General features: G+C 46.2%; 1 protein-coding gene and 1 long non-coding RNA gene across 2 annotated transcripts in view; both read right to left on the bottom strand.

Annotated features, from left to right (window-relative positions):
- The window catches only part of HSD17B12 (hydroxysteroid 17-beta dehydrogenase 12), an 82968-nt gene extending 73772 nt beyond the window's left edge, over positions 1-9196 (bottom strand). Inside the window, exon 1 of the mRNA XM_066187882.1 lies at positions 8764-9196. Within this exon, the coding sequence (XP_066043979.1) occupies positions 8764-9196 (433 nt within the window). The remainder of the gene's footprint in view (positions 1-8763) is intronic.
- Positions 9197-10944: 1748 nt separating this feature from the next.
- Positions 10945-18243, bottom strand: part of LOC136292328 (uncharacterized) — a 62947-nt gene continuing 55648 nt past the window's right edge. Inside the window, exons 5-6 of the long non-coding RNA XR_010721887.1 lie at positions 12935-13099; positions 10945-12030 (exon numbers count right to left, since the gene is read on the bottom strand). This is a non-coding gene — a long non-coding RNA (uncharacterized lncRNA). The remainder of the gene's footprint in view (positions 12031-12934; positions 13100-18243) is intronic.

Genomic DNA, 18243 nt, shown 5'->3' with positions numbered 1-18243 from the left:
GACAGGGTAGCAGCTTCTTCCAGCAGTGCAGTGATCCTTTACTGCCCTATCCTTGCTGCTTCTCCCTCCTATTAGAGATCTTACTCGTAAGCCATACTGAATACACAGTCTGGGGATGGAGACTTCTTTGGCAGATGAGACTGAGACAGCAGGAATACTGGGCATATACACCTCTTTCAAGAAAAAAATATTTATGCAAAATAATAGAGAATAACAAGTTTATAGCACCTTTGCTGGCAGGATAAGAATCATGAGGAATGGAGCACAGGGGCAGAAGCCTATGGGAACAATGAAGAGTTTGGCGAAACAGATCGGCCAGTCACAAACAAGGAATGTGAAAGCGGGACTTGTTGGAACAAGGATCCAGTGGTGGAGTGCAGGAAAGAGCAGCATGCAAGCATAAGCAAGTGTTGGTTGAGTAGCAGCAGCTGCAGAAACAGAAGCAGTTCTCTGCCTTCTGCTTTCCGTATCTACGTGTATCCTCACACACATCTGCAAACCTCTCCATCTAAAAGCAGGGACTAGATACCTTGTAAGGAGACCAGACTCTTTAGTCTCTGCACAAGAGTTTCCTCCCATCAGCAACAAAAACCTTTCTCCCATTGAGCTTATCACCTCCCATTCCCCTTCTCTCACTACAGCTTTCCCCCCGTTCTGCTTCTGTGGTAACCTTCTAACATACACAAAAATCCGTTGAAAAAATTGTTGTGATTAACAGCCCTAGAGCTGAGCTCCTCAAGTCTGCTCTTCTTTGTCTAGTAAGTACAGAGCTCCTCAAGAAGTGGAGACATGACTGATGGAATACACTCTTCAAGAACATGTGGCTCACAATTGCTTAAGAGGACAAAACAGAAGGGAGGTGTAAAAAACAGAAAAAAAAAATCAAACATGCAACCAAAACCAAATCTGTACAGCTGACCAGACAGTAAGTTCTGTACATACACACACCATGCCTGAACCTGAGCCACCCAGCTGTCTCGTACAACTGAACCATGAGAGAAACACAAGAGAACCCTCAGGAGAGAAAGAAGCAGGGAGAGTAACAAAAATGGGAAAAGAAGTAGAAGAAACAATGAGACAGGCACCATTTTCCCTGAGGCTCAGCTTATGGACATCTCAACTCCAGTTTTAAGAACTACTGAACAAGAGATTTCTTTCAAAACCTCCAACAAAACCCCAGGCTTTTAGGTGTCACCATCTACTGCTGAGGGCAATGGAGTGAATTAGAAGCTCAGCAGGAAATTTTGCATATAGCTCTCTTCCCATGTTAGCTGGAGATGCTTTTTTTTGTGGAACAGGATTTCAGCACTGCTAATGACTCACCCAGTGGGTGATGGTGCAGTGCTCTAGACTTTAATTCCAGGAATCTGGAACTTGCAGAGATTTGAAAAACAATATATTATTTTAAGCTTAAATCAGGAGTCAAAAATTTGCAGATTTAAGGTAGAATTCTTTTCTGCAATTAAATGTACTACAGGGGAAAGAACTTGAATTGCCCTAATTCTAGCATTTTCAGATATTAATGTACTCAATCTGAAAAAATCTTTTGCTTTTCTCTAAGAATCCAGGTTTTCTAAAACTTACCCGTAAGTGAGCACCAGAAGTCATCTGAAGCTAGAAGCAGCAACTTAGGTAAGCAATGAACCCATGCCAGCCCAACACATGGGTGCTTTACCTACTAGTTACAGTGTTTATCCCACACTTGTGTTCATATCCAGGCCTAAAGAATCACATTTGGCATTTCCGTTAGGATAATCAGGAAAGATACTTTCTGTTATCCCTTCCACAGCAGAGATGGTCATCCTCACCCTACAGATTAGGAATTTATATAGTCACAAGACCAAGAACACCGTGTTTCACCCACCTAACAAAAAGTAATTTCCAGGTGGAGGACTACTGCAGTTTTCCCAAAGGACACTCTCAGGTCTGCCCTCAGACCCTCCTGGCCTCCTGCCAGCTTTCTTGTTCCTTACACAGGAGTGCATTTACCCAACTGGCACTAACATCCAGCACAATTCCAGCTGGGACTTCCTTGCTGAAGACATTTGCTCGCTACTTCTAGACAATGCCTTTCCTTGCTGTCACCAGGGCACCTCACATGTCATCTTCCCAAAGTGAGGGAAGCACACCGGCCAAAAGAGCAAACCAAAGAAACTGGAGCAAGATATTACTCTAGATTACATCCTTGTATAAATTCTCTAGTTTTAAGTAACCAGTTTCCATTACAAGTATTCCTACCTTAAAACACACAGAAGACTGGGAGAATGAACGAGCTAGCTTAAAATAACACGGCTATTCATCTCTAGGCTAATAAATTGTCAAGCATTTCCCTCTCAGGCTGTTTATCAGAGAGGAGTATTCTCTTCACCTTAATGCAAACATCTACCCTCCACTCACCATTAGCTGGTGTTTTGGTGGGGTGGAGAAACCATACTACACCATTTAACCCTCCTCCATATACATCGCTCTGCTCCTGCAGCTAAACACGGCAAAGTCAGTTCATATTCTGAATCAAACTGCAGAGCTGTAGATTATGAGCTTGGTTGATGCTGAGGCTGGTGATGCCCACACATACACATTTAGTGCGCTGGCATGAGCCAGAAGGGAAGGGCTGAAGTCCATCAGCAAGGACACAGTAGAACGGGGACTCCAGACATCTGGGCTCTGAACAGTTGCTCTCCCTCTACTCTTCTGACCAGAGAGTGCAAAAAGGAATACTTAATGCAGTAAGTGTTGAGCAATGCTACTAAGTAGAGGTTTTAAACAGTCAGTAGCATCACGTGCAAATGAAAACACCTGAAAGCAGTAAGCAAGCACCAGAAAGAAAAATTGGAGAAAACAGCAGAGTATGGTTCATTACTTTATACTGTCCAGGAAGCAGGACTGATTTTAGGGTATGTTAATAGCAGTAGCCTATGTAAAATAAACTAGAGAGCCTCCTTGACTCACCAAGAGCTGCAAGGTCTCTGAAGGAGTTACAGCCCCCTCAAACACCACACAGCACAAGCAGCCACGTCAAGAGAAACAGGGTCAAAGATCCCACTTCTCCTGGACTGCTCTGGAAGAGCATCATTTGCTTAGTCCAACAGAGCACAGGCTGGAGGCATACTCTGACAAAAGTCTTCTAAATTACAAGCTATGGGTAGAACTGATGACTGAAGTCGGACAGCTAAATTTTTTACTAGAGAACATTTAGGATGGGTACTTGGAAACATTATATGGCAAATAGGAAAATAAAAAGCCATACATGCTGGAGCACAGTACTCCTGTGAAGTGCAGCAGGATTAGGACACTTGCATCAGACTGTTCTCTGAGCCACTCTTCAGTGCAGTAATCCTTCAGAGGCAGTTTGCAGCAGCCATACAAGAAAAAAAACATGCTCTGAGTTCAGTCTGCACATTTCATTTGAGCTGTCACGATCACAAGTCAGTTTACACATATTCTCACATATTGTTAACATTACTTTTCAGGTTAACAAGTGCCATGCTTTTTTTCATACAAGGGTGGTGTCCAAAATTGAGAACAAGGCCAGAAAACCTTCACCATGGATCTGAAGTGCTGAAGAGGACAAATCCCTGAATAAGTGATTCACCTAAAGAACAAGAAATAACCAAAAGCTCACCCCAAAGCTCTGCACGCACCAGCCAAGCACTCATATGCAGGGAAAAGGGGGAGCTGGGCAGAGCCTCTCCTCCCACACCCTGTAGGGAGAGCAACACTCAGAGAAGTTGAAACTCCCTTCCCCCTCCATCTCCCTATTAACTACACCCTCATCACACATTGCTCCAGGGTGGCTGTTTAAAACTGTAACAGTGACTTGTGACATGGTCTGTCAACTATTTATCACTGCACCTTATTGTGAAACACCTGCAAAGCACGACTGCACTTGTTTGTGCAACCAGGACTGAAGCTTGCTTGCAGAAAACTAAGAAGCTTTAAGGTTGCAACTATTTCATTCCATGCTAAGGAGTCTGAAAAATGACACTGATTGTGAAAGCTGCTCAAAGTCATCGACAAGTTAGCACCAGATCAGCAGTGACGTGAATGTCCTCTGTATGGAGTTGTTAAATTGTAACTAAATATTTTACCATCTGACTTATTTCATTAAGGATACCCCAAGAACTTTATAAGAATCAGAATCTGTTTCATAAGACACCACTTCTAGGGACCACAGAAAGCATTACCTTTCAGATGGAATCTAAGTCAAACCATTTACAAGCACAAAATTCAGCTGGTCCCCTTCTCAGACTTCTTTCTCATGACACAAGCATTATACCTTATTAATTTAATAATATTATTGATAAGGTCTGATTTACAGAGCTTGTTATTATCTCAACTTACTAGTCAACCAGATTTTGGGAATTGCCCCTGCATTTTTAGTTTTTAAAAGACCTGGCTGTACAGACACGAAGAAGTATCTACTGCACTGCTCATGTACCCAGTTACATACATTTTTCATGCCTCCCTCAGTGGCCCTGGTGCACAAGTTGCTATGTTTAGATACTGGACTAGGCATAGCCCTTGTTAAGTAAAAGCAGCCAACAAGAAGACAGAGAGGGTAACCCAGCTTTGCTGCTGCTCAAGTAAGTTTTTGTTAAATATTTACACAGGAAAAGAATGGTTTAAGACTGAATAAGGGGATTTTGTCCAAAATCAAATTGCAGAAAGTCAGATGCAGTTGAGAGCACCATCCCAATTAATGACCTCACACAAATTCTTTTTTAAGAAACCTAGAGCAAATTGCCCCCATTTAGTTAATTTTGCATCTTAGTGAATAAACTCCAAGAAGCTTAATTAAGGCAAGCTCATCTTCACAAACGTTTGTTGGCTCAAATACAACTGTCCAGCTGTATTCACCACATGAGAAAGCATCACCACTATCAGACATCTTGTATCCGCTAAATGTACAATTATTCAACCATTACTCTATCAAAGGCACAGGGGGAAGAAGTGGATGCTTTTCTAAGCCACTGTGAGGCTTGAAAGAAAGCAGGACTTCTCTTCAAGTGTCATATGCCAATCACACAATCAAAATAAACTTTGTTTCCAGTTAACACATTGCTTCAGCCACAGAAAACTGGGGAGGGAACCGACATTTATCATCAAAACATTTGCAACGTTAAGACGGGGAAAAAAGAAACGAAAAGTTTAAGTATCCACACAACCATGTACTGACACAATCAAGACCTTAGATGCTTTAGAGCACCAGGTCAATCCAACTTGCACTGACAGTGTTTGGAATATACAGAGTTGATTATCTGCATATACTGAATTGGTCTGATTACAGCTGACCCTGCTCCAAACGGGAGGTTGGACTACAAGCCCCCTGAGGTCCCTCCCAGTCTAAATCATCATAGGATTTTGAATTCATTTTGCCAAGTTACTGAAGGGAAGGAGCAGAAAAACGATTTCATGTTTTCCTGAAAAAGAGGCAGCTTCCTAAAATAGGAGACACGGCAACTCTCCAAATGGGAGCTATAACAGCAGCCGACAGTTCCCTGCTCCAGACACTCTGTACCCAGAATACACCCAATTTTCAATGGCAGAGAAGCAAGGCGGCTGCCTGCCACTACCATCAATGGGAGAAGAATAGGACTCTCATCCAACCTAAGGAAATACCATTATGGATCACAACAATCAGCACTACCAACAGATCTGTCTGCCTAGAGGAAGGTAGGGGAACAGCCACATCTTTGCTGTATTGTTGGTGAATTTGGAATGGCTCCTTGGCACTCTGGTCCCGTTGAGTCAGTGTTTTATTTAGCTACCTTGTTTCTCAATCACAGGAACTGTTATTCTTATCTTTTTTTACCAAGTTACAAGGCACATTAAAGATAGAACATTCAACCTGGGAGTTTTCACTGTAAAGTCTCTCTAGACGCACCCAGAAATCTCACATTCATACTACACCCAACTTCCATACTGTACTTCATTGTACAGTAGCCAAAAACCAAACCAGATGCAAGGTATATGGAGAGAGAACCAGAAAAGCTGCATACAGACCTTTACACATAATTGTGACTGTAGAAAAATGAACTTTTTGCCAAAAGAGGTGCTATTTCAGGTAGTACAAACCTAATTTTCCCAGACTACACTACCAGTTGTGCCTCCTCCTCACATTCCCTCCTTCTAAATACCAGTAAATTAGATTGATCCTAGACAGAAGCAATCAAAAAAAAAAAAAACACAAACTCTGAGAAAACAAGGAAGGAATTTGCAACCCAATTTTGGACGTGCAAAAGATTTAAAGGGCAGTAAGAAGTCCTTCCAGAAAGACTTGTGTTTTAGGGTTTTTATAAAGCTGCTCTCTATTACAAAGCTGCTCTCTAGCTGCGCACTAGAAAGAATACATTGACACGGTAACTACAGCAGCCAATTAGCATCAAAACCACTGGTTTTTAAAATATCAGAAAAAAAGGGAAATTAACTTCTTCCAAGAGTATGACTTAGTAATTTGCTAATTCTCAAGGTGACCCAACATATCTGCAGCTGTGCCTCCATCCTCCTTTCCATGAGAGAAAACAGAGAGCCTGCCCAGCCACAACATACTTCAGAGCAAACCACCCCAGTACTTATTCAGACTAAGACAACCTCTCCTCATTTCAGCTGGAGACTACAGCAGCTGTTCCAATAATGCAGCACCTCACCTGCATCAGCTGCACACAGAGGACACACAACAGCTAACTCATGATGGCCAATTCCCACAGTGACAGCGGGCACCAGCACCCTATTTCTCCATTCTCCTTGACACTGGAGCAATGCTGCCACTTTAATGCAGAGCAATAAACATGGAATTTAGCTGTGCTGCCAGTGCTCCTCTTCCTCCCTGCCTTGAAGATCACAATCTTGGCAGAGAAAGAACAATTTCTGTGAGCAGCCATTGGCCACATACAGTGGCCCACTGCTGCCTGCAATCGTACAAAAAAGAGACAGAGGACACTTGCACTGCAGTTCTCTGGATGTCTGAGGCTGTGACTGTGAGAAGATTTGCTATTTACAGTGTGTGGTTCCAGCTGATAAGCTGGCATCTGGCTCAAGTACTGCAAACTTCCATGTTTGAAACAATGCAAAACAAACTCAAGTGGCCACCAAGACTTCTGTGATGCACCACAAGTCAGCAGGCAACTGATAATGCAGTAATATATGCAAAACTAATATGAGAAGGTCAAAGAAGGTTTGGGTGTCCTGTGCCAGCCAAATCTTTAACAGGTTTAACATTTCTCCAGCAGAAAGGAAGACCTGGGCCTTAGTTATTTGTATGCAAAGCTGTAACTTATCCAAGGCATGGCTGCTGCACTTGAAGCCTGTGCACACAGGACTCATGCCATGCTCTGGCATTATGTATGCTGCCAGTAGCAGTGGTGGCTTACTGGTGTCTCACACAAGCAGCCATTCAACTACCCAGCCATATGTTCACATACAAGGTCTGTATTGGCTGCAGCAGAGGTTATGGGGAAGCACAGCCACAAACCCAGCAATCAACCAGCTTGTTGCAGGGCTGCTCTGCCTACAGGTCTGATACCTGGAGGCAGCTGCAGCAGCTGAGCACTTGATGTCCTCCTAGTCCCCTTGAGGGATGGAAGTACCTTTTGCAGCCTTATAAACTGTCATCTCATTTAAACTCACACCTCTTACATGCTACAATTATTTTTGTGCCCCACCTTATAAATTCCCAATCAGGCACAGGATTTGCCCTTTCCAATGACGTTTCCAAGAATGGATTTTAAAATCCCCTTGTTACACCAGCAGAGAAGCCCTTTCTATTGCCTCATCATTACTTAAAGGCCACAGTGGCAGTGGCAGACTTGGAAGAAATTGTCTTTTCCCAGCGTGGCTCCTATGGCCAGGAACCGAAGTACTGACAAAAGTTAGAGCAGCGTAGCACAGAAAACAGCCTGGTAACAGCCACTGCTGTACTTCCACAGCGCTCCTGTATTTCGGGGACGCCAGCTAACTGCTGCCGCCACCCCCGCCCGGCCACCGCTACTGTCACCCCCTCCACAGGGCGGGCCACTCGTGCTTCAGCCCCGTCCTGAGCGCGGCCCGGGACCCAGGAGGGGCCGAGCCGCAGGAGCAGGCGGGGTCGGCACAAGTTTCGAGCCGCTCCGCTGTTCGCCCACCGCTCTCGGCAGGGCTCTTCCCTCGCCCTCCAGCACAGCCCTTCTCCCGGGGCACCGCGGCTGCCGCCGCTGGCCCGCGGCGCCGGGCAGCGCTCCCCGGCTCCCGCTGCGCCGGGAGCGGCCGCTCACTCCTCCGGGGGCGGCGGGGCCGGGGCGGGCCTGACGTCAGCGATGAGGCGCGCGGCCGGCGCGGAGGGGGCGGCGCGCACCGACCGGCCGCGCCGGGAACTGCGGAGCGGCTCCGGCTGCGCGCCCGGCGGCGCGGAGACACCAAGTTAAACACGCCGTGCCCGCCCGTCCGCCCGCCCACAAGTCCCAGTAATCGGCGCTTCTCTCAGGACCGACCCGACCGGCGCGCTCCTGCCCTGCACGTTTCGTGGGGAGCCTGAGAGCGGCTCCCGGCTCAGCGGGGGCCCACCCGGCAGAGCAGTGGAACCCGCCGCCCCAGACCGGCCCGCCCCGGACCCGGCCGTCGCCCCACGGGCACTCCGCCAGAGTGCCCCGGTCCCCCCGAGGGCCGGTCCCTGCCGCCCGCGCCCCCCTCCCCGCCAGGCCGAGGCCGCTCCCGTGCGAGGTTCCTGCCCCGGCCCGGGGGGGCACCGGAGAAAGAGCCGCGGCGGGGGCGGCCGGGACGCGCACTCACCTGCCCAGGCGCCCAGCGCCGGCCCCACGGCGGCCGCGCCGCTACCCAGCACCCATACGCGGAGCCCGGTCAGCAGGCGGTACGAGACCAGCGCCGCCGCGTACAGAGCGCCCAGCGCGCCCACCCAGTAGAAGAGGCCGGCGGCCGGGAGCGCGGCGGGAACCACCATGCTGCGGAGGCTGCCGCGGCCGGACTGAGCCCTCCCGGCCACCGCCGCCCCGCAGCCGTCACGGCGCCCGCCCCCGCCCCGCCGCGATTGGCGGAAGGGCCTCTCAGCCACGGGGTAACCCGGCAACGCGGCCGGGCCCGCCCGCCCTGGGGCCGCCCGGCCCCGCCGCGCCGGGAAGGGGGGGGCAGGCAGCGAGCGGCCACACGCCCCCGTACTACTTGCGGCCTGCGCCCCACGTGGTCGGCACCGCTCACTTGCCGCCATTGGCCAGCGGGCATGGCCGTCACCCGGCCGCCGCGCTTCGATTGGTCCCACTGCCCAGGAACCTCGCAGGACTGGTGGAAGACGGGGCCTCTGCTCCCGCCCCCACTGACGTCATATGAGCCCATTCATAAAATGCTCAAGCTCCGCCTCGCACTCGAATGTGTCCCTGGGTTCCCCTCCCCCAGCCCCGCACTGCGCTCGCCCACGGAGCCGCGCCGCGATCGCCACGGCATGGCACGGCACGGCACGGGCCCGCAGGGATCCCCGGGCACAGGGAACCCGCACCGGGGAAAGTCCATCCCGGGGAAAGCGGGGCTGGGCACCACAGCCCAGCTGCCACTGCACCCTACGCACTGTGGGGCTGGCAGCGCTGTCCCGTCCGAGCGGCCTCGATCTGTCTTCCCCGACAAGATCCAGGGTCACGGAGGCTTCCTGAAAGATTTCCCCTGAGCTGACCACTTGCTGTGCCATGCCTGGACTTACCCTGCCCCGTCGCCCTTCACCTGCCCGTTTGACACGACCTTTCCCCCACAGCCCCACACACGATAGGTTAGGAATGCCTGGACTTGGAGGAGTGTAGGAGAGCCCTCTGAAATGACACACACCACCACCCCCCCCCTCCCCCCGCGTCCGTGCCCCATCGTGGTGAAGGGCACAAAGCTCCACTGCCTTCTGTCCCACCTCCAGCCATTTGCTAGGGCCATGCCACCCCGTACCTCACTTAGGGGCCCGGGTTTTTCCCTCCCTCCCAGGAGGGAGCCTGGGGTGGAGAGGAGGTGGGACGGTGTAGGCTGTGGGAGGCTGAAGCCCTGAAATAGCACATGGTTGAGATATATTGCCTCAACAGGCTGAAACGGCAGGAGAGGCTGAGGATCATGAAAAATCAGCAGCAATTTGGTGCAAGGTGTGGGTCAATTAAAATGTCAGAGAAGACCAGTTGAGGTATAGGGGACTGCTGTTTTTAAAAGGGAGCCTCTTGCAAAGTTCAGCGCCAACATTTTTTTCTAGAAAACAAGCCTTTTTTACCACTTATTTGACAATGATCTTAGCTAAGTAGTAAGAAACTTTCTCTAGATCAGGTTTTTTGGAGATTCACATCCGAGTTATTGACAACAAATAGCTTAGGGGGTAGTCTTAATGTTGCCTTTCCTTTCTCTCCTGGACTGCCAAACAGGCAAAAAACATACCCAAATCCAGCCACAACTGCTGAAGATCTCCCTGCAGTACCAGCTGCCAGGCTGCAGTCATGTTCCCCTCATCCTCTCCTTTGTGTTACCTGCCACACAACAAACCAACGGCAGGGGCAGCCTCCAGGAGCCCAACGTGCCAAATCCTGGCTCGCCTCAGGCCTGGCTTCCCTTTGCAGATCCACTCCTGCAGACCACCCACTGTAAACTCAATGGATTTTCAAGTGCTCTACAATTTATCTTTCTTCATCCCATTCCACGTTTCCCCACCTTTGCCTGCTTCAGAGTTTGGAAAGAGCTCATGTAAGGGGCCATCTTAACGGTAACAGGTAAGCAGTACCCTGTGTGTTGCACCTTGAAGAGGTCACAACCTGACTGGTGCCATGTGAATGCAGTTACAAGCACTACTGCCACTTCAAAGCTCTCATTTAGAAACAAGATGCACTTGGATGGCATCAACCACCTGATGCAAAGAACTGTGCATCCTGAGATACCTGAAGTGGCACTTTACGACCTTTCCTCTATACTAAGGGAAACAAGACCAAAGAAATTAAATGAAAATTTGCTGTGACAGGCTTATCCCTTTTATTAGTTTAATAAAAATAAATGTTTGCTACATTTCCTGTTCTTAAATACATATAGACACAAAATAGCTTTTCACTCAAAAATACATAATTAATAGAAATCACAGGCTTCTGTTCATAATCTATGTGGAAAACAAATTCATAGTGGGATTCAAATTTAATTAGATTCAACAACACACTGTTTGCACTGATGTCAATTAAAGGCATGAAACTATCACACACTTTGCAATGAAAAATTAATCAAGTCACTGTCTTATTGTCTGACCTATAGCTTTACAGTTGATTTTCGGAAATTAAGCTTTATCATAAGCAGTGGTATCAGACCTAATAGGAGGGAACATGTCACAGGATTTTGTCCTATTGCACAACAGGAAGCATTCATCCTTCCATCCCCATGGTGAATTAGTTCACTTTTTTTTTTCTTTTCTTTTCTTTTGACAGTCACTCGTGAGAGGTTACACTGCAGATGATCCAACTGTCTCCAAGTTTTCTTCCTGCATTTTTCCCAAGAGAGCCCACCTACTGCTTACTGGACACCACTTTTAGAGTAGTGTGATATGCCAGGGCTAGCTCCTGCAGTCATTACATAAGGAAAATCCTCATAGGCCTCACCTATGTGAGGTATTTTGAGTGTACTCATACAAGTGCGTAGTTGACATAACACTCTCTAAAGACAGGACTTTGATTACAAAAAAGTCCAAAATGCTGGGATAATTTTCCTCTTGTTCCATACCAGCCTCTCCTTAATTTCTAAAACTATTTTAATCTGCATACAGAATCTAGGTATTTTTGCATAAACACTTATGTGTTGGAAAGACACTATATCGTTACGGCAAAAGAAAAGAACCAAGGTAATCAGAGGGAGGTTGAGTGCCACTCCTTGTTGGGATCATGGTGCATATGCTGTTAGACAGAACATGTGCCTCCTGTGGCCATATCACACTATTTTCTTCTACTGGCTATCAAGGCAGTTCTCATCTGTTCAGTTTTTGCAGAATAAATGACACGCTGCTGATCCTCACTCTTGTGTCTTCCAGAGGACAGGTGGATATGGCACAAGCACCTGGAAAGAGAAAAGGTGGTAAAGAGATCTACTACAAGTCAAAGACAATATAAGAGCTGAAGCAAAGGATAGAAGGTAACAGTGGTCACCAGAGTCGCCAAGCGTTGAAAATGGAAGTGGACTGGGCAGGTGGACAGTGCATGTAGAGGCTGGAGGAAAGGAGATGAGCATTGGGCAAACTGCTCAAGAGAGCAGGCAACTTCCTACTGGGCATTCACGTAAGCTGCACTGCAGTTACCAAGGGGATGCTGTCAATTACAGATGGGTCAGAAATGGGGAAGGAAGTGCGTAGATGCTACAAAAGAATTGTTGGCCTCTGTCAGAGTCTACCCATCTTCTATTATAACATCTCCTGCCCACTACACTGCAGTTGTGCTGCTCCTGAGACCTCTTGTCTGGACAACCTTCTTGTTGCAGGTCAGAACAGAACCTGCCCCACTGTTCTCTCAGGGGGACTGATAAACCCCTTGACAGAGAAGCACAGACACAGCAAGGCAATCCTCTAGATTTTTGTATTAAAAAAGTCATACTGGCTATTCAAAAGTGTTGCTATTTTTTATGCTACCCTGCTTGGAGAGAAAGGCAGTCCTCTGAGAGACTTACAGTCTACATTTAGAAGATGAGTCACAGGCAGGGAAAGGGACTCATTGGAAGGGAAAGAATTATACAAAGGTCAAGTGAGGGGCTTTGCATCTCTTGTTTATGGGCATCACACATTCCCGAGCAATAGGCATATTCCCCTTTCCAGGGTTAATCCCAGTATACCCATGAGCTTTGCAGGTCTGTTCCCATTTGCCATAAACTGCAGCAAATCCCAAAGGAGTTCCCAGTGGGCTGAGCTGATGGAACAGACAGGCATTTTGAGTGTACTCACACATCAACATGCATACACATAAGAGGATACCTTGCCAAGGCTCCAGAGATCCATATTTCCACAGCCTCTTTTATCAGTTCAGGCATGTAGTCAGTTCCAGATGACTGCAGATGCAATCTGGGTCAGGGCAGTGATGCAAGCCTCGGTCAATCCACAGCTTGGCTACATTGCTCCATCATATGGATCGTGGCCAAGCTGTACAGCAGATCACAACAGAGACAAGAGAGAAGTCTTTAGGAAAGCTAAAGGAGTAGCGAGATGCATGACTAAAAAATGCAACAATAAGGAACAAAAAATAAGGATGTAGAACTACATAGATGACAACATCAAAAGGAGACAAAGAAAACAAAAATATAGCACAGGAGCAATAAAACACAATAAATAGGGGATACAAGAGCACCCAATAAGAAGAAACATTCTAATTTCACTATGAAAATTTTTTATGGCATTGCTGCCACAAATACCTCACAAGCAATACATGTCTCAGTGAGACCACATTCCCATGTCTCCCTCCTGCCCAGGTCTCTCGGTACCTGAGGAAAACACTTCTCACTACAAGCCCACAGGTGAGAACCCAAGACAGTCACTCACTGTCCCCACAGTGGACCTGTAGCTTGGAGGCCCCAGCACTTGGGAAGCCTCAGCACTGGGATCCACTTCTCATCCCAGCCTGCCCAGTGCTGCCAGAAATGCCCTCTGCTCTGCAGCAATCCTGGACAGGGAAGGGGGACTGCTGGTTATCTGTGATGTGTCACGTTTTTTCCTGCCAATGAGCAGTGTAGTCATTTGTTTCATTAAATGGCATTCTTGTACCCAGCACTAATTTTACCCCTTTACAAATATGTTTTTCACTCTAGCAACTCAAGAGCAGCTCACCCCCCTGCACAGTCATTCTGCTCTTATGCCTCTCTTACCATTACTCACACTTATTGCAGTGAGGCCAGATTCAATAAAGGGCCTGGCTGCTGCGGTGCTGAGCACTGCAGTGTGTCTTTGCCTAAATCCACAGCCCCAAATTAAGACACCCTGCCCCAGTGCACACTGAAGACAAAAATTAGAATACCTAAGAATGTAATCTTCATTGTCCATTCTGTTAAGATCACTACAAGAACCATTCAGACATGCCAACAAATCTCTCAATACACCTCATCAACTGCTGAGTTCATCGTAATGATGGAGTGAGGCAAGATACCTTGGGTATCTGTGGAACTCCAGACCCTCAGCCCTTCCTTAGGCACCTACTCCATCTCCTACAAGGGGTCATGGTACCCCTCCAAGTCTGTACTCAGGAATTAGCACTCACCCAGGAATTCAGGTTTCCCTCCTCTGCCCAAAAGGGCAGAAAAGTGCTTTAACAGCACGGCACAGGTGTGTGAGGTGAGGTGATTTTGGTTGAAGCTGTTGCACACACAGAGAATCACAGAATCATCATATCATAGAATGGCCTGAGTTGGAAGCGATCTTAAAGATCATCTGCTTTCAACTCTCTTGCTATGGGCAAGGATGCCTTTCACAAGGTCAGGGTTCTTAGAGCCCTATTGAAGATGGTCTTGGACATTCACAGGGATGGAGCATCCACAACTTCTCTGGGCAACCTATTCCAGTGCCTCAACACCCTCAGTAAAGAATTTATTCTCAGTAACCGTTTTTTCTTTCAGCTGTAATGCTGGGAGGGAAAACCAGTGGGACTGGAGGGGCTGGGGCAGACATTCTCAGTCCCATCCTGTGCATACGTCTCCAGGACATGTTGAAATGGTGTATTTGGGGAACTCTAGAAGCAGGTATTTATGCAACCCTCCTCCCTCCTGGCATGCTACACATGAAGCAGGTGCTGGGGGAATCATGGTTCAAACTTGGGCTTTGCCAGCTGGCTCTCACTGTCAGCTCCTTCAGGACAGGACTCCTGTGGGCCTAACATAAAGCACCTTGAGCTGATTGGCCCTGCTCTGCAGAGCTTGCAAGAAACAAGGGAGCCAGAGAACAGCAGGTTGAGAGAAAGGGATGGAATTGGTAACATTAAGTGCCATAGTAAATAACCAACTAAGCACAAATTTTGATTGATGTGTCTCTCATCTGCAATTGCACACTTTTGGGTGTAGTTTCTATGAGAAGGGCAGAAACTTGCAAACACAAGGCAGTTGCAAAACACGAGTCTTAGCGTGGAAACTGAGTCAAGCAGGCATTTTAGGTTGCCACACTGTGTAATAGCTATACACTCCTTGCTTCTCAAATAAACCTTGGGCATCAGCAACGTGGCCTGCTTCAGGGAATAAAGTCCTGAATTTCTCAACAACAAAACACTACAGGCAAATGTAGCAATGGAAGACAAACAGAACCTAATGCCAAACAGTAGCTGGCATATTAACTGAGTCTATAGATAGCAAAATTAACGTGCCCTGCAGATGTACGCTGCTCTTTCTGAGAAGGTCTGTTCAGTTTCCCTTACAAACAGGAAACAATACAAGTGGTACTACAAACTTCTTGTACTTGATACATGAGATTTTTCACTTTACCTACTATGGATTGACAAGTACATCGCCTGTTAAAACTCGAAATTCCCCTTTTCGTTGCCATTCCCTTTTTAGAGCTCTCAGAAGTGATTGCAATGGGGAGATCCAGATCCTGTTATTATGCAAACCAAGGAAAGGCTTAGTAGGATATGCATATAACGTGGGTGTTGGGTTTTATAATCACCAGCAACATCGGAAATCAAGTACCACTAAAACAAAAAAAAAAACCAAACCAACCAAACAAACAAAAAAAAATTCTAATAGTTGTGCATGCTGCAAATCCAAGCGTATCATGTGTCTACTCGAGACATACATATGGCCATGGCAACAGATCACCCTTTTTCAATCCTACAACCCACTGAAATATATTGATTTTAAAATATCATCTGTAGAAATGAAATGCTGTGTGCTCATTGTTTAATCCTTGATGTCTCTTTTACCTAGTTTTGTAACTGTAGATAAGTGATGCAGATACTTGTCCACATAAAATGAACAAAGTTCAGGAATGCATGGCACTCACAGCACTGCCAACACTCAGTGTCATCTTGCATGATACATCCACTTTCAGACCACATGATGGAATACATTTAGTAATAAATCTCTGTCTTCTCATCCTTTTAAAAAAATCTGTAGTCCTCAGGTGTCTCCTTAAAGATCCACATGCCACACAGTTCTAGTGCCCCTGCCAAAACCCAATACTTGTAGAAGACTTTGTCTTGGCTACTCCCAGTACTTCACAAACATGAATTCCACTTTGAAAGCCTGTTAAACACAATGTATCATTCCTAGAGGAAATGTGAGGGCAAAAAGTTCAACTAGCACCCTACCAGGGACAGAAGTTGCAAGCAAGAAAAGTATCTCAGATTTCTATCGATCTTTAAATCCCAATTATGCATCGGTATATTTTTCATCAAATTCTCCATATTTCTTGACAATATTTGGCTTCCAGGCTTCTTAAAGGCTTTTACCATTGCAGTTTTAACCATTGATATTGGCATTTCAAAACCACCATTGTTTAAAAACAATGTAAGACCAAAGACACCATAATATTGTTTCCAACCAGAAAGTCATCTATTTAAGGTGCGTAAAATGCTATCCCCCTCTGGAGACTTTAGTGGATATCTTAAGATTTACAGCAGCAATGGCCTGGCTCCAAAGTATTCCTACAAACAATAATTAAAACCAAACAATGAGCAATTTAAAAAACCAACCCAAAAAAATGCTGCCACAGGCTGCAGTGATTCCTCCCTTTCTGAGTCTACTGCTACCAAAACAAGCTCTGCCATACTCTGATTTGTTCAGCGTGTAGGTACCCAGTATTTCTATATATTGACTTCCGTTACTTCTACTCATCAGCCAGCACCTGCAGCAAAGTAGGTGTACATTTATATATACATGTGTGTGAGCATACATGTGCATACATTCCTCCCCCCACCAACATGGTTACATAAAACCGGCCAAAGAATGGATCTGGCCTGCTCTTAGTGGCAGCAGTAACACCTTATTTTTGTTTAATACTAAAATATGGGCTGTTTTGCTTTTGTTATTGAGTCACACAAATGTCATTATCAGCCTTACCACATGAATGCTGCTCACTTCCATGACTTTGCTCTCCCAATCAGTGTTATTTCAAGAGCATATACAGCACAGGGGGACTAGAAACAAGTGACACCAGGGGAAGTGCCTATTTTAATGGCAGAAAGCCTTGTAGGATGCCATGGGCAAATCAGGTCAGAAATTTTTTCTTTGCTGAAGGCCTAACACAGTGTTCCTACCATTTCAATGGGAAGTCCACGACTTCCTTCCAATTCAAAAAGGTTAAGAAAAAAAAAAAAAAAAACAAGAGAAAGAACCTGCTATGAATAGGAATTATTTTCTTTAAAGAACCAGGCTCATGGTGGAAGAGGAAAATATCTTTCAGGAATCGGGGTTAAGTAACAACCAAGCACATTTCATTCCACATCCATACCATCACTCTGTGTCACACCTCTGCCCTGTAAGCTTCAAGATAAGTGTCTGTACCTCAAATCCCACTTCACAGAAAAAAAGTACAAGAAACCATTTAGAAATAACACTTTTCTTTTAGACTTTTTCCTAGTCCTTCATACCGTCTCATATCAAATGAGCCTTCCATTTTCATGACTTGTTCACCTCTAGGCATATGAATGAAGTTTAATTCCTATAATCAATTCACTCCTTTGCTTCAGCAACTACTGAAAGTGACAGTGGTAGCACTTAATGCATAAATTGACGATTGGATTGATTCTATCACTTAGTTTTCTATTGACCACTGAACAGGAAGTTACCTCCTTAAAACATATTATTTCTCTTTGGATAACCTGCTACAGCTGTGGACTGAAAAATAAAATTAAAATGGATGACTGAGCAATGATTGCTTAACTCCCAATGATTGCCCTGTGGAGATTTCCCAAAAGCCAAAATGCTAAGTAAAAACCTAAACTGTCTGCCTAGAGGACAAGCAGCCTTGCTGAAAAGCAATTTTCTTCAATCTTTAGGTTCTTCTGTTAATTCTTCAGTACTGCACTAACTGCTGTATGTAAAAACTATACAATCCAAGAGGCAGGAAAAAAAAGAAAAGACACAAGGTCTCAGGTAACATCCCAAGGAAGCTGATTATACATACATTTTAGAATGCAACATAGTCTTGGCCTAGATGCCTAAAAACTTACCTAAAATTGTTCCATTTAGACTTCGACAAGTAGCCCATCCAGGCACAAGAAGTCAGGTAGCACTGCATGAATTCAGCCATAGTGTCCAAACCTAACACACAGTTCAGAGCAAGCAGAACCAAACTAGTCCGCTGCTATT

Source organism: Chamaea fasciata, unplaced genomic scaffold (assembly GCF_029207755.1).
Source record: "Chamaea fasciata isolate MVZ Bird 193981 ecotype frontalis unplaced genomic scaffold, bChaFas1.0.hap1 SCAF_7, whole genome shotgun sequence".
NCBI classification, from domain to species: Eukaryota; Metazoa; Chordata; class Aves; order Passeriformes; family Sylviidae; genus Chamaea; species Chamaea fasciata.
Note: the sequence above shows the minus strand (reverse complement) of the source record. Positions and strands in the feature narration are given on the sequence as shown.